This window comes from Crocodylus siamensis, chromosome 10, assembly GCF_052110815.1.
Source record: "Crocodylus siamensis isolate JL-2025a chromosome 10, ASM5211081v1, whole genome shotgun sequence".
NCBI classification, from domain to species: domain Eukaryota; kingdom Metazoa; phylum Chordata; order Crocodylia; family Crocodylidae; genus Crocodylus; species Crocodylus siamensis.
The window spans coordinates 22,281,798-22,294,952 of NC_143404.1; the positions used below are offsets into that span (position 1 = coordinate 22,281,798).

General features: G+C 38.1%; 1 protein-coding gene across 2 annotated transcripts in view; it reads left to right on the forward strand.

The window, feature by feature from the left end:
* The window catches only part of GABRG2 (gamma-aminobutyric acid type A receptor subunit gamma2), a 130,352-nt gene that overhangs the window by 51,626 nt on the left and 65,571 nt on the right, over nucleotides 1-13,155 (forward strand). For both annotated transcript variants that reach the window (XM_090065021.1, XM_090065022.1), the window contains exons 5-6: nucleotides 823-905; nucleotides 1,639-1,776. In XM_090065021.1, coding sequence (XP_089921147.1) covers nucleotides 823-905; nucleotides 1,639-1,776 — 221 coding nt within the window. The remainder of the gene's footprint in view (nucleotides 1-822; nucleotides 906-1,638; nucleotides 1,777-13,155) is intronic.

Sequence of the window (13,155 nt, forward strand, 5' to 3'; positions counted from 1 at the left end):
TCTGCTCCCTTCCCCTCCTCCCGTTCCAAAGACAGTGTGGCCACCAGAGCTCAGCTGCGTCAGCCGAGTCCTGCTCCCCGCAACACTGACAGATGATAATGACAGTGCTCTGCTTTGGAATGCTTTCATCTGAAACCTCATACAGTGAAGGTTCAGATTGGTCTCCTGATTGGGCATTTTTAAAGCACTCTGAAGCTGTGCACTTCTGTCTGTGCATGGCTATAGAACACTTTCAGTGGCTAATTGTGCAATAAACTGTCACATGTGTCAATGCCACTGTCACATCTGTCAGGTCCCATTGAACAATAACGCTGAAGAGGTTAGCTTTCGATACACATTTTTAAACTCTTCAATTTTTTAAACATTTGTTTTCCCTTGTGAAATACATCTAAATAATACAAGGTTGCATACTATGACCAGTTATACTGGTACTGGTTTGGGATGACCTGCATAGTTCAATCCTGACTTTGCAACTCATGAATAATACTGTTACCTGATGTCACACCACAAAGCACATTCTTTTGTCAGCAGCAAATACATATATAGAGAGTGTGCTTAGTACAATTAAAAAGGCAAGATGTACTGCTCAGAAATATCCATGTATAGCAACCAGCGTCCTATAGTTGTAATAGGAAAATGAATAGAATAGATAAATCTTGATGTTTTAATTATGCTCACTGTACACCATGTAAGTGTAGAATTTTATGCATTGTTTAATTATACAATACAATGTTTTGTGCTCCGCTGTAGATTTCAGTAGAAATTTTAATAGCATGCTTTGTACATTCTGATATTAAATCCTTGTCATCTCTTTTTTCCTAGATTGACGATAGATGCTGAGTGTCAGTTACAGTTACACAATTTCCCGATGGATGAACATTCCTGCCCACTGGAATTTTCAAGCTGTAAGCAGTACACTTACAGCTATCTATACAACTCAAAAAATCATCTATGCTAACTTGATTTGTATTTATATAGCTGAGTTATAATAGAGTCATAGTTAGATTTTAAGCCAGTGTAAATCAGCATAGCTGTATTGTCTTCAGTTTGATTAAAAGCAGGTGACCAGAACCTTATTTTATAAATGTGTACTTTCTATAGATGCACCGGTAAAAATATTTCCTGAGAACAGTATGTGTTCTGTGACACACAGTATGTGTAAGAAAAGTTACATATTCATAATGCTTATTTTATGCCTACCACTTGACATTATGAGTGTTACATTGTATTAAAATCTTGTAAAGTTGTCATAGTGGTTGTATACGGGTGTCACTCCCCATATAACAGCTGAAGCCATGGGCACTTGGTCACTTAGAACTCAGATAACGAATGCTCTACTAATGTCAATAGAAATTTTTTCCACTGACCTCAGTACAGCCAACTTTTCACTCTAGATCTTTCAGATTGGGAACCAAAAACAGATAAACTCAAAACCTAACTTTAGAAAAAAAGACTCAGTTCCAGATTAATAATACAATATCAATGTATATAAATGGTAATAATAAAGAATAGTAGCAAACATTCCCAGTAGCATATACATTTCCATATTTTTCTGGATAAATAAAAAATGATATTTCTCACAAAAGAAAATTACAACTAATGGAAATGATTGTGAAACTGTATTTGATTAACTTGAAGATGGCTACCCAAGGGAAGAGATTATTTACCAGTGGAAGCGCAGTTCTGTGGAAGTTGGAGACACCAGATCTTGGAGGCTCTACCAATTTTCATTTGTTGGACTGAGAAACACTACAGAAGTGGTGAAGACAACATCGGGTAAGATCAGCTACTTTTTCTATTTGGTTTTCATTCATAGTATCTTTGTGATATTGAAAAATAAGATATCTGATTATCTAGAACTTAGCACTGACAATTTGTAGAACACATTTATTTTAACATTTTCTGTATCTTAGCGAATCCTACAAAATGCTACTCAGGTTGCAAAGTGATAAGCTGTCTATTGTCTGTTGTTGTCATGCAGCAGTTCCTAGTACCTAGCAGTGATGGGGAGTAGGAGGATTGGGGCATGGAAAACCTGAAACTTTGTCTGGAACCCCACAATAAACCAGCCAGTGAAACTGAACTGTTTTGGAAAGGGCATTAATCTATTAGTCTGTACTTAATTATTATCCCCCCCAAAGTAATGGGAATAATTAAAAATCATAGTTTCTTCCTGCACCTGTTTCTGCAGCAGCAGTTAAACATTGCCTCTGATGTGTGCCTGATGACAAACCTGTCTTTCAGCCCTATATTTTTAAAGGTTACTGCAAACTAGAAAGGATGTATTTCAGGTAATTCTGCTGCTTATTTCCATTTATTTTACTCTTCTCATGTACTTATAAGACAATGTGCAATGATAAACCAGGGAGGACTTGGTTTTTAAGTAAAAACCAAGAGAAATATTATCCCACTAAATAAGCAGGAAAGTGTATGGAACTTAGTAAGTCACTGTATTAAGACAGAAACATACATGCTCTAGTGTTGGCTGATGGGAAAAAATAGATATTTGAAGACTAATGAGTGTCATTTAGGCTGCAGAAAGAAATCACATGCTAATGTTCTTACATGTACACCAGACTCCTTGCCTTTGATTTCTTACTTTCAAAAGGAATACTGAAATGAAAGAGATTTTTTTTCTCTTCAGGTTACTTTTGATTTCATTCAATGTTATTTTACTGAGTTAAGTTCAAAGACACTTGGGGTTTTTTTTTTAATTTTAAGTTTTCCTCTATTCATTAAAAGGAATACTGTGACAATAATTATTTTTCAAAGCTCAGCATTGCTGTTGTAGTAGAGCACAGGAGCACAGATAGCATTGAGGGCTGCCTGCTGTGCATCCCTCTGCAGTGCAAACAAAAAGTTCAAGATCTGTTGGGTTCTGAGTTCCTGAGTATGTGGAAGTTAACTACTGATAACATATTTGGTCTTGAAGGCAGAGGGAAAGGAGTGAAGCCTTGTAGTTGTAACCACATTTATTTTACAGCACGTTCTGCCATCGTAGCTGTAGGAAATATTGTCAGCTAATTAAGAAAGAGTTTGACTTTTCACAGCAAAAGAAAGATACAAAAGAGGACAAGAAATGGGGTCAGAGGAAGTAGAAGAGCATGGTTACTAATATTTTGCTTTACCCTACACCCAGTGCAACTCTCCTGTGGTTCAGTGGCAGAATCCTTGTCTCCCATGCTAGAGACCTGGGTTCAGTTCCTGGATACTTATACAGCTACAGCCATGCAGACACCAAACACCTGGACTTTGGGTTCTGTTTCAGTGGCCTAAAAGGAGGATTGAAGGTCTAGGTAGTCTCTTCTCCAAAAAATTTCTGCCCAGGCATATGCATTGAAGGTCTGGGTGGCCCTCATGTATACACCATGATCCAGGAGGTTTGATGGTTGCCACAAAATAATCCCCAAAGCAAAAATAAGCAAGTGAAAATATCAGTGGTATACTTCACCTCAGACATGCCCTAAGAAGAGGCACAGCAGTAAATACATATTTGGTTATTAGTCTATAATCCTGCACTCACTTGTCAGAAGCAAATCTAACATTGACTTCATTTTTCTTCATACTTGACATGAGTTTATTTACTGTTTCCCTTTCCATTGTGGTTCCTCCCTGTTTTCTAAATGTAGGGGTCTTTTCTTGGAGAGAAACATTTCCATGTATTTCAAGCCTTGGACTCATTATTCCATTACTTCCTTTTTTTGTGAATACAAGGCCCTTTATAATGTACCTGGTAATGCTAAGTGAGAACTAATCTAAAGGAACAATGCATTACCTTACAATGAGAACTGTCTTCCTCTGGGACCGCAAATCTTATTTGAGAAGTCGCAGCCATGCTCTTATGCAACCATTACAACTTAAAGATGAGATTTGTTATTAATATAATGTTGCACATCAGCCTTTTTTCATGTGCTTAAACAAATAAAGTAATCAATAGTAATTAGGCATTTAAAACGGTAAAAGCTCACTTTAGCTAACATTTGCTTGGTAACAGGAAATACTCTTCAAAGCAATTTAGTCCTGCTTGAGCTGGTCTGAATGGCATGCTGGGGCTGTTCAGAAAACTTGCAAAAACATTCTCTTCAGAGGCATTTTTTCCTGAAATATTTTTGTACATTTGATTTTCTTTTCTCCTTTTTATTTATTATAAAGAAATATTTGCATGAAAACATTCTGATTTTGATCCTGCCCAAAGTAGGTGCAGACAGTTGCACATATAAACCTAATGTGAAAACAGTGATTAGTAGAACAGGGGGCAGGGGTATTTGCTTCTGTATTAATATAAATGCTGGCTTTAGAGGCCAAAGATAACAGCATGTAGCTAACTTTCTATCATACTGGTAATTGCAGCTAAGTCCAATTTTCCTCAGACAAGCTTATTCTCCACCTATGCCTGAAATATCAACTTTATTTTACAGAGCACCTTTAAGAATAAGGATATGAATAAAACAAGATTCAGACCTACTTACTTTGAAAGATTACTCCATACTCTTAACTTTGTTTGCAGCCCATTTGTGGTCTGTGTGTTTATGCAAATCAGGTATTTGAATATTCAAAGGGTCAGTCTATCCAGGCTCTTGTTCTGTTCAACTCAACAGCTGATGATAATGATGAAGCCCTCCTCTAGGTGGATGGCAGAAGAACTGGGACTATTTCCCTGATATGTGAACAAGATATTTGGCTTAGAGATGGGAGGCATTTTGTCAAATAGGTTTCTAATTGAGCTAATAAAGCATTTTGGATGGCAGAAATATCCAGACAGCCTAAGAACTGGATGTGGAGGATGCCTAACAGTTACTGGGGTGTACTTGGTTGCCAGGTTAGTCTGAGACAAAAAGACATACAGAAAACTAGAATTCTTGGTTCCAAAATTATACCTTTTATTAGACCAACTGGATAATCACAAGAAAATTGTCCTTTTCTGCAAGCGTTTTAAAGGATTTAAAGTCCCTTTGTCAGGCTCTGGTAAAAGTATAGACGGAATAAGATGGTAAAAAGTCCCCATAGGTAGGAAATAAATTGGTTGCATCTACATGAGACACTAATTGCACAGTAGCCTAATGACACTGTACAGCAGTGTGCTGGGCAAAAACCATGTTAATACACTACTGCACAGTAGTATTAGGCTACTGTGCAGTTAATATCCAAAAAACCCTGTGCATCGTTGCTACAGTTCAGTAGCATGAGTTACTGCGCATTGATTTAGTACTTGGCTATCCATGTACTAAACTTAATGTGCAGTAACTACAGAACATTAATGAACGTGTACATGCACTGTGTAGCAATGAGAGCCTTACCATTGGAGAGAAGTAGGGGGACTGCCTTCCCCTCATTTCAGCACCTGTTCCCTTTCCTTTCCCTTCCTAATTTGTCACACCCACTCTTGTCTTCTCTTTCCCAGGGTTCCATAACAGTCTAGCCACATATGCAGGAATAGGGAAAAGATGGGCAGAAAGTCTGTGTTAGCGCCTATTAAGCCTCAGTGAATGGGTGAGTTTTAAGTTGGGATATGGTTAAGCACAGCAGGACACGACACAGAAGGGCAGGTGAATGAACAGTAATTATTTGGTACTAACAAAAATAAAGTGAAGAGACAGCTAATGGGCAATAGCCTTCTAGGATAGCTGGGATTTGTTATAGATAAATAAGAAATATTAACTCTGAAGGTGCTGATTTGCTGTTTCTGTTGCCTATATGTATGCCATTAGAATAAATGGATAAAACAGCAACTTAGGGTCTTGTTACACATTATACTGTGGGCTGCTCAAATGTTGATTGGTACTAGCTAAAGTTTGGAACAGTCACATATTCAGGCCAGCAGGAACCTGGACGACTGAAAAGTAAGAATCCCTACTCCCTGCCTCCAGACTTTTTCCCTGCCCACTTCCCTGCCCCTTCCTTCCCTGGTTCCTCCACCTTTAGGGTTCCCTGTCTGTCCTTCTGGGCTTCTCCCACCACTTACTTTTAGAAGCCTTTGTTGTCTGTCCCAAAGCAGCAGGAAGGGAAAGGTTAATTTGCCTGCCTGACTCCCACCACTGTCACTGCTGGGCTGCTACTCTTCCTAGGGCTGAACCAGCCCAGAGATCAGCAGCAGCAGTGGAAGCAATGATGGCCAGGCAGGCATGTTAACCCATCCCTGCCTGTTCCCCTGAGACAAACACCATGGGCAGCCACAAGCAAGTGTGTGTGTGAGGGTGAAGATCTGGGGTGCTAGAGAGGTCATGGAGGGTGCCAAACTGGGCCAGTGGGGGAGAGAGGGTGGGTGGGGTGTTCACCATAAGGTGTAGCCTAGACTGGCTATACTTTTTGTGCAGCACAAGCTGGGTAACACAGATCAGAGGTATTCCTGCTCTGGTGTGTCATAAGTGAGTGTCAAGCAAGTGCTTAAAATTAGCTTCAGGTGTTAATGTGTGGACAATCTAGGGGTTAAGAGTTCCAGGTGCTTCCTAAAATTAATGTTTAACAAAGGCTATAGTAACATTTGAGAAATGCAATTGGTGCATTCTGAGTGAATTTATCTGGAATATTTGGAAGTTTTCAAGGAATTCATAGAATCATTGAGTTATGGTTGGAAGGGACCTCAGGAGGTCATCTAGTCCAACGCCCTGCACAAAGCAGGACCAGCCCCAACTAGATTATTCCAGTCAAAGCTTTGTCTAACCAGGTTTTGGAAACCGCCAAGGCTGGAGCTTCTTTCACTTTTCTGGGTAACCTATTCCAGTGTTTTACTACCCTCCTAGAGGGAAAATTCTGCCTAGTAACTAATGTAAACTTCCCTTGCTGCAACTTCAGACCTTTGCTCCTTCTTCTGTTATCTGCCACCACTGAGAACAGTTTACCTCCATCTTCTTTTGAACCCCGCTTCAGGTAGTTGAAGGCTACTATTAAATCCCTTTTCAGTCTCCCATTCTCTAGACTAAATGAGCCCAGTTCCCTCAGTCTTTCCTCATAAGTCACCTCCCCCAGCCCCCTCACCATTTTTGCTGCCCTCTGCTGGAGTCTCTCCAATTTGTCCACATCCTTTCTGTAGCGCGTGTGTGTGTGTGTGTGTGTGTGTGTGTGTGTCCGAAACTGAACACAATACTCCAGACTTGTCAAATAATTTCACTCTGAGTTTGGAGATAACTCATCAGCATCAGATTTTGAAGTGGAAATAATAATATTCTGTCTACAAATATGCCATATAGTTTCAGTTGATGCATTAGTTTTCTCTCTCATTGAAAAACTGTTCCAAGGCTGGTACAGAATGTCTGTGATTTAGCAATGGATAAAGTGAGATTGAGAGATGAGGAAGGGGGACTGTTTTCTCTTTCTGAAGTACGTTCTATGTGTATTGTAATCTGTGCTGTTGTAACACAGTGATTTTGCTCATATTCATTCTTTGCACTACAGTAACTTATTTCCAAAGCTAAATGAAATACCTGGCAAGAACTTCATACTCATTTGAGCTCTGGGGTATAATAAAGTCCCTGAAGCCCAGGTGATGCTTACAGATATATTCAATCTTTGCCCAATATTATTGACTCCAGTAGAAAAATAACCTATTTCTCTTTCATCTGCCACTTTGGTCACACCAATACATGGAAAAACTGCTGGTAGGGATTGCAAACAATTTGTAAGACAGGATTAGAATTCTGGAGAATGCTGGAGGACAGAGGGATATAATGAACCATAAACTCCATCTAAAGCAAAAAAGGGGTGCTATTTCATTAAAAACAAACCTCACTTAGGGTTGTATTAATACATATGTCAGACATAGGAAGTAATAGTTCTACTCAGTGCTAAAGTGCTTTCAGCTGTAGTACCATATGTGTTTTAGGGGACCATATAAAAAAAAATGATGTATGCAATTGGAGAGAGTCTACAGAAGACTAGACTAGGCACTAAACTAGAGAAGACTAGAAACATGGTAAAAGTATTTAATTGTGTAAATGGTTGTTATATAGAGGTTGCTAGCCATTCTTCATCTCTACTAAATGTGGAACAAAAAGCAATCAGCTTAATTTGTAGCAAGGCTGATTTAGATAAATAGTAGGAGAAAGAACTTCCTAAATATGAAGGCAGTTAAACAGTGGGACTTGTTACTCTAACAGAGTGACAAAACCCTGATCACAGCAGGGTTTTTAAAAGAGAAGATTAGACAAACATCTGCCAGCAATGGCTTATGAATACTTACACAGATTTGTTTTCCTGGTTAAAAACAAACACCTTACCCAGAAATCCTTGAACAGTCATTTGAATGTTGAGCTCCTGAAGGATAAAAAGCTTACACTGCTGATGCTGCACAGCCAGGAGATTTCAATGTGTCCTGCAGGCTCCCTCAGTCTGCCTGAAGAGAGATGGCGGCAATGTAAAGGGCGACCTGATTGGCTGACCCAAACTGTTCAGGGTCATCCAGTGGCTCCCTGCAGCACAATGTGGAGATTGTGAAGGGAACATTCTCTTCTCCTTGGTCATCTGAAGAAGTAGAGTCCAACCTGAGTGGCACACTGTCTCCCAGGGTCTGTGTTTGTGTGTGGGGGGGGGGGTAGGGGTGGGGGGTAGGTGTTGCAACACCTGGAGAAGGTGGGGGATTGTGCTGTGGCTTCTCTTAGAAGTAAATTTGTATGGAAATTCACTCTCCTAAAAGAAACTCTTCTGGGAGTGATTTAACCCTGATTATTTCCAAGTTATTTTTCTCCCAGAATGGCCCCATTCTTGCTCTTTGAGAAAAATCCTGAATGTCTGTACTCTCATGGCTTATACTGGGAGAGCAGCAGCTCTTTGAGAAGAAGATAAATGTCTGTACATGGCTATAATTACTTACACAGGGCCACAGGCAGCTCCCATTCTTCACATACCTAGTCTCATTGCTTGAATTCTTCATATCTCCAGATTGGAATTGGGCTGTTGTAGAAATACATCTGCAAATCTTTTAGCTTTAGTCCCCATAGTAAGGCAAATATCTGTTATAAAAGACATGTACAAATAAAATTGAGTAAGGACCAGAGAATCTGTCACAGAAAGTATAAAATTTATGTTTTCCTATTTCTTTATATTATCTTCCAGTCCTGCCTTTTTTTTTTATTTTTGCAGTGTTAATCAGAACTGTGCAGGGTAAACGGTGTTTTGTTTATAACTGATCAACAGTGTCAGATTGGTAATTAAATATTTATCTTGTTGTGTATCTATTAAGCTGCATAAATGACTAAATAGTATTTAGTCTGGTTTCTACTTTATCACAAAAAATTGTTCAGAGCTATTATTTTGTTAAACAGAATGTATTTACAGACTCTTCTATTTTATCTTAATGTACTATTGTAATTAAGTGAACTGTTGGCAAACAGTCAATCCCCATGGGTCCCATAGTTCTAACAACAAACATTTTTCCCCTCATGTTTCTTTATTAAGTTGAAATATCATATTGACAGGTATATTTTACACGTCATATGTAAAAGTCTTTGCTGGGAAATGAAGATAGCAATGAAGAAATAAAGTGCCACAAGGTATATTCTATGCCTAATTATTCACAAACATATTACTTATCCATTTGATAATCTTTAAATAACATTTTCTGAATGTTCATACCAACAATAAGACTAGGCATCAAGGTATAGTCTGATTTCCTCCAGTGGAGAGGAGACAACAATGACACTATGGCATGTAATGGCTGGTGTTAATTTAGCCATTGCTGCATGCTAGAGGAAATAGAATCATGTCCAGTTCCTCCCTATATCAATAGTGACAGTGCTCATGTATCAGTTAATTTTAGAGCAGTCGTTAGGGTGTTCTAATTTAGGCTAGGGATTGAATCTTGCTGGCACAGCCAACTCAGGAAGTGAGGTTCCAGGATGGAGAGACTCTCTTCTGCATTAGGCTAGAGTTTAAACTATTGTACTGTTGCAAATCTGCATAACATTGGCTACCAGTCAAATAAAGTTATAATGTCTCCTTCAGACAATGTAAGTTAGAACAAACCTTAAGGTGTTCTACAATTACTTGAGAGACCAGCCCCGTGCAAAGTGAGCAAATCCTAAGAAATAAGTGCTTTAAATCTACCTATGCTTACAATATCTCCTGAGCAGCACTGAAGAATTTGGCCTAATGAATGTGTGCACCATACTAGTATTCTGATTTAGCAGCATTCAGTAGCTACTGTGTGCTCACTTGGCATAGACAAAAAGGAGGACATAAAATGCTGCAAGACAGTAGAGAAAAGCCTAGCATGTCAGACATTGTCTTGTGTATCTTTATTGCTCTCTTGATCCTTCAGTAGGCTATTTATCTCAATATGCTGGCTTTAAAACAGCCATGCTAAATTATTACTTCAGATGAAAGAGCCCAAAGAACATCATCACTGTAGGATAATGAAACATTTAAAGTAGCAGGCAGAGATAGCAGACTGAACCCCTGGATCTTTATGCCAACCATCCAATGGTACAGTGACTTTGACCTCTCTTTCTGTGAGTTCAAATGATTCTCGGTGAATGCTCTTAAAGGAGTTACGAAGAAGGTTCTTTTAGTTGTCTTCCTGCTACCTATTTGTTAAAGCAGCCTTGGGGTAGAGATGACTGAATACATAAAATAAGTATTAGTGAATTTTTCACTAACAAAGCTGTTAATTTTCTATCCCTGCTTTATTCAGTGATTTCTGAGTATTCAGGTATAAAACATTTTAGTCATATTTATTTGCCAAAAGCAAAACTGACATTAATAATATGACAAAATAATACGTTTGATTTTAATCACAATATATGAACTTTCAATACTTGTTATCTGTTTATTGTTTACACCCATGTATATATAATAAGGGTTATGGATAATTTGGAATCAGGAAAGGGCTGCTTTCTATTTAAGCTTACAGGACTCAGTATCAAGATAACCTCTTTGTCCAACCCTACAGTACAATCAGTAAAGGAGAACTGTAAATATGCATAGTAAATATATTTCTTGACTATCCCTCCAATTTTTCAGTAAACTATTCATCACTTATAGACAGTATATTTGTAAAGATCAGAACTATTTACAGTAAAATTTATTCACTCTGAGTAATTTGTTCACACTTGAGGATCACTTCTTTAAAAATTAAAGGGGGATTTTAAGTGTACAAAAATATTTCGCTTATAAATGTTTGTCGATTATACAGTAAGTTAAGTCCATGGTTTCACAAAATGTCATGGATGACTCAAATTTAGGCATGCAACCTTTCTTGTGGACTGTTTTTTTTCCCCTTTTAAATAAACCTTTATGCCCCTATACTACATATAAGTGCCCAAGGAGGCCTATGTACATAGATACCTTTAATTACTGTAATCTCTGATCACCTTATATTCAGTCATGAATTATAGCCTCATAACAACCTTGTGAGTTTTTCCCGTTTTTAGAGATGGGAAACTGATGCCTAGGGCAAATTAAATGACTTGTCCATGGTCAAATTGAAAGTCTGTAGTCAGGAATATAACACAGTTTTTCTTGGTATGAATCACGTACCCTACTTATTATCCATTCTTGGAGGCAACTTTGTTTAAAGCCAGTGTATAAATGGTAGAAAACCTCATTCCCTTTAAGTCTCTTGCCTAAAAATGGAAAAAGAAAATTGAATGTTATATTATTTTCATTTAGAGTAGGTACAAAAAATCCATCAGGAGATTAAAGAGTCCACACTTTTATCAATGAGAAAACATCCTTAGTAGCTGGTATTCATCACAATGTGTTCTCTTTTTCCCAATATCATCTGTGTCTTAGCCTGGCTGGCAAATTGGCATCCTGCTGTTCATTATTTGTGAGAGCGAATTCCAATCAGCCATGGCAGGCATTGTGAAAGTTTCCTGGTAGCAAGAAGTTGATTTAAGTCAAGATGCAAGGGGCTTATCTTATTCCAAAGTCCAGGGAATATCACAAATTTCCTGAGATGGCTCACCTATACAGAGAAGAGGAGGCAGAACTCTATAAATGTCTGAGAAGAAGTAACGGCTCACTGTACCGCTTTGGGATCTGCCTAAAAGGAATTGTCAAAGCCAGCTGAGTGAAATTATTGTTGATCACCCTGAGCCTGCTCATGTGGCAGATGAAACCAATGGTAAAACTTCAGCTTGACTTTGCTACTTTAGGATCAAGTGCCACACCAAGAAACAGGAGTTTCTACTATATACATAATTTTTTTTATTGGGTTACAATATAGCTTCCAATAGAACTTAGCTTTGATGGTTTGTGAAAACTGTCATTATTTTAGTAACAACTGCTGGGAGGAACTATTGGGTTAATATGACAATATTAGCTGCACCTAGGAATGATATATTTCCACAACCTTGTTAGCTGCCTGATCTGGATTCTTGGAAAATAGCTTGACTGAGCCATAAGGAAGACTGAAATTATGAAAATGCATTAGAAATGTGTTGTAAATCACTCATAATTGAGTTTGAGAGATGATTACAATGTCAGTATTGATGGAGAAAAGCATTCAGAGCAAAAAGTCTTCTAGAGTTTTTTCTTATCTTTTATTATAGTGTAAGCCTAGATTTTGTATCTAAATGGTATGAATGGGTAGAGAATATGCTGTCTTCCTCTGGAAATACATAATTTGAAGTCCACTTTTTAAATAATTTTTTTAAATTGAATTTTGCATCTATAAAAACCATACTTTTTAAAATTTCCATTATTCTGCCTCAAGTTTCTTTGCTACTAGTTGTACTCATAAGATGAGTTGAACATCTTTTGGGAAAAGATTTTTTGTCTTTGGGGAAGGTTAAAGTTTCCAGTAGTGACATGGCTGTTGAAATTCCAATGACAGTATATTCAGCCATCTTACTCCTTGATCAGTCTTTCCTGTTCACAGTTTTAAAACTACCTGAGTTCCCCACTATAAAGTAAAAGGATAACTTTCTCTGGAGGGAAGAATAGCTGAGGCATGAAAACTCTCTCATCATCATACAGTAGAATTGCCCTGTTGAATACTCTTTGGGGTCATGTTTGCCTATCTCAGTACTTGCCTGAAGGCACGGTTTGCTGCAGTATTAAATGGACTTCAGGAAGGGCAGGTAGGAGTGAAGTAGGTGAATATTAAAAAAAGTGGAAAGGAAGGGGGCTGCCAGATTTTATAAACAGTTCCATTCTTCTAATGTAGAGCGATTGGAAAAAGCAGAACTACTAAATGCAGGAAATGGTTTTGAAATAATA